The sequence below is a fragment of the Arachis ipaensis genome, chromosome B07, assembly GCF_000816755.2.
Source record: "Arachis ipaensis cultivar K30076 chromosome B07, Araip1.1, whole genome shotgun sequence".
Taxonomy (NCBI): domain Eukaryota; kingdom Viridiplantae; phylum Streptophyta; class Magnoliopsida; order Fabales; family Fabaceae; genus Arachis; species Arachis ipaensis.
The window spans coordinates 15,200,100-15,203,939 of NC_029791.2; the positions used below are offsets into that span (position 1 = coordinate 15,200,100).

At 35.0% G+C, this 3,840-nt stretch overlaps 1 protein-coding gene across 1 annotated transcript; it reads left to right on the forward strand.

Moving 5' to 3' along the window:
- Window positions 3,012-3,434, forward strand: LOC107606771 (extensin-like). The gene has a single exon (XM_016308794.1). The coding sequence runs from the start codon at window positions 3,012-3,014 to the stop codon at window positions 3,432-3,434; it is 423 nt and encodes a 140-aa protein (XP_016164280.1).

The following is a 3,840-nucleotide window of genomic DNA, read 5'->3' on the forward strand; positions in this document are numbered from 1 at the left end:
TATTTGGTCCAACAAGAACTCAAAGCGTAGGTGGTAAACATTATAGGTTGGTTATTGTGGATGACTACACAAAATTTGGCTGGATTTTATTTCTTGCACACAAAAATGATGCCTTCTCGGCTTTTGAAATTTTTAACAAGAAAATTCAAAATGAAAAGGATTTAAAGATCGCTTCAATAAGAAGTGAACATGGAACTGAATTTCAAAATCAATCATTTGAATTATTTTGTGAGGAATTTAGAATATCACAAAATTTTTCTTGTCCAAGAACACTACAACAAAATAGTGTTGTTGAAAGAAGAAACAGAAGTATTCAAGAAATGACAAGAGCTATACTTTGTGAAAGTAATGTTCCAAAATTCCTTTGGGTTGTAGCGGTTAACACGGCTTGCCACATTTTGAATAGAACAATCATAAGAAAATTTCTAAAGAAAACTCCTTATGAACTTTGAAAAGGCTACCCACCAAATTTAAATTACCTACATATCTTTGGATGCACATGTTTTGTTCTAAATAACAAAGAAATTCTAGAAAAATTTGATCCAAAGGCATATGAGTGCTTATTTGTTGGATACTCCACAACTAGTAAAGTATATAGAGTTTATCATCAAGATGCTAGAATTATTGAGGAGTCCATACATGTTACCTTTTCTGACACTAACTTGATTTAAAGTATCTTGAAAGATTGTGATGCAGGAAATCAGGTTCAAGGCAAAGAAGGAGAAGCCCCAAATCAAGAGAAAGAAATTTCTAGGTCACCTAAATCTGAAATTGCTGCTGCAAGAAATTTTGTAGGAGACAATTCTGTTTTGTCTCCTAAATCAGGTGAAATTTTTGAGAATATCAGTTCTTTGGATCCTACAATAACTGAAACTGCTCCTAAGTATACAAGACCCTGTGAGTGGAGATTCTTAAAGAATTATCCACAGAAATTTGTCATTGGGGATGTCTCTCAAGGTGTCAAGACTCGTTCCTCCACAAGAAAAGTAAATGAAGAAACAAACTTAGCTTTTCTCTTTCAAATGGAGCCACAAAACATCAATGAAGCACTCAATGACCCTTCTTGGGTAAAGGCTATGGAGGAAGAGCTTGGTGAATTTGAAAAGAATCAAGTTTGGACACTAGTTCCAAAGCCAAATGGAAAGAAAGTGATCGGCACTAAGTGGATATTCAGAAACAAGTTAGGTGAAGATGGAAGTATTGCTAGAAACAAAGCAAGATTAGTGGCACAAGGATATGATCAAGAGGAAAGAATAGACTTTGATATCCTTTGCTCTTGTTTCTCGAATGGAAGCCATAAGACTTCTTCTAGCTTATGCTACTCATTGTGATTTTAAATTGTATCAAATGGATGTGAAATGTGCATTTTTGAATGGTGTAATAGATAGAGAAGTGTATGTGACACAGCCACCTGGTTTTGAAAATAAGAAATTTTTCAACCATGTTTTCAAACTCTCGAAAGCTCTTTATGGACTAAAACAAGCTCCTAAGACTTCGTATGAAAGACTCAATTCTTTTCTCTTGAAAAATGAACTTCAAAGAGGCACCACAGACACTATTCTATTTATTAAAAATTCTAATGATTCTTTTATTTTAGTCCAAATTTATGTTGATGACATTATATTTGTATCAGCTAATGAGACCCTTTGTACTGAATTTGGAAAACTCTTGACAAGTGAATTTGATATGAGTATGATGGGTGAACTTAACTTCTTCCTTAGGTTTCAAATAAAACAAACTGAAAATAGTATTTTTATCCATCAAGAGAAGTATGCCAAGAAATTAGTTAAGAAATTTGGTATGGAAAATGCCAAACCCATGAGAACACCTATGCATCCTAACTCAAAGTTAGAAAATGATGAAATTGAGAAAGATGTTGATGAGACTAGGTATAGAGGAATGATTGGATCTCCTATGTACCTGACTTCCTTTAGACCCGATATTGTGCAAATTATTAGAATGTGTTCAAGATTCCAATCAAAACCAAAAGAATCACATCTTTCTGCAGTTAAAAGAATTATTAGATATGTTCATGGCACATCCAATTTTGGTTTATGGTATCCTAAGACTAATGAATTTTTTTTAGTTGGTTACTGTGATGCAGACTTTGCCAGAAATAGAGTGGATAAAAGAAGTACATCAGGCATATGCTATTTCTTGGGAAGTCCTTTAATGTCTGGTCAAGTAAGAAGTAGTCTACAGTGGCATTATCCACTGCAGAGGCTGAGTATATTGCTGCATCCTCTTGCTGTTCTCAGCTTATTTGGTTGAAAACTCAACTTGCTAATTACAAATTAAATGCTAAAAATATTTTCTTGTTGTGTGACAATATGAGTGCTATAAATATTTTTAAAAATTTAGTTTTGCACTCTAGGACTAAACATATTAAGGTGAGATTTCACTCAATAAGGGAACATGTTCAAAAAGAAAATACTAGCATTCAAGTTGTTAAATCAGAAGATCAAATAGCGGATACTTTTACCAAACCTCTAGCTGAAGACAGATTTTGGAAACTTAGGACATTTGCTTTATTTGCGCATTACTGATGTATTTGTTAAAGTTTTTGTCTCTCAGGTTGAGATGAGATCATTCTGGACAAATGAAGAATCATCTTCCTGAATATTATTTTCTGGGCTCAATTACACGTTCTGAATCTTCTGGGCCAACCCTTCAATTCAGATTTATTGTGGTTCAATATGTTTCCTTAAACTCTACCATCTCTTGACCCAATAAGTATTACATTATCCATGTGTTATTTTGTGTTTTGTCATTTAATGAAAAAGGTTTCTTTTTTAAATCAGTTTGTTTTATTTTTAATAAAATCAAATCACTTTTCATGATGTCAAGTCTTTTCAAGGTCTAGTCATAGTGGTGCAGTTGCATGTTTTTAAGAAACCTCCTTTCTTGGTGCAGTTACCAAATATCTCTCTTCATATCTCCTTCCACTACCTCTTCGTTTCTTCCCCACTACCATTAGTGTTTTGTTTCATTCAAAAATTGTATTCACACCGATGAGGAAGAAAATCGTGATTCAAAAGAGTCCAAGGGCAAAAATTCTCAAACTCCCTGAGAAATCTAGGCCTTCTCCTCACTCCAAAGATCATACTTTCACACCTTCACCATCTCCTCCTCGCACCGATCCAATGACATGCACCAAAACCGCTCCTAGGTATCCCTCTTCTTCCAAGCCTACAACTCCACCAAGTGCTCCCTCAAAACCAAGCACTTCGAAGGGAAAGCGACCAACAACTGAGGAGCCAGCGCCTGAACCATCGCGACCTAAGTCTAGGTCTGCACTTCAGCGTTCTCAAAGAGGTAACCCTCATCACCCTCTCAAATCGGTTAAAGAGCCTTCCATTGACCCTTTTGAACACAAAGCACAATTCATGACCTCTCACTCTAATTACAACCCCACCGTTTTTGATTTGCCATGAATAATAATTTCTATGAAGGTGGTGTTGTTCATCGTACCATCTGTTCCATTTTTCTTGCTGATTTACCAACACTGAAAAAGAAAGGTTTTATTTTTGCTGATAATCTTCAATTTCTGGACTGGAACTATATTTTCAAAATAAAAAAAAAACCTGTCTACCCAGTCTTAGTTAAAAAATTCTATGCAAATATGACCTACCATGAAGGCAGCCTTCACTCATATGTGAAAGGTCGTGACCTTATTTTAAATGAGAAAACCATAAGTGACACTCTAAAATATACTGATGTCGGTACATATGCTTATACCTCTGGTAAATGGGATGAAGGGTTAGGTGTTTTCTATAGAGATGCTTTGGCTATTATGTGTGAAAATATCTCTCTGATTGATGGCCTTACACCAACTCACAA

What these genes read in the sequence shown, in the direction of transcription:
- LOC107606771 (XM_016308794.1), top strand. Translation starts at nt 3,012, where the DNA reads ATGAGGAAGAAAATCGTGATTCAAAAGAGTCCAAGGGCAAAAATTCTC.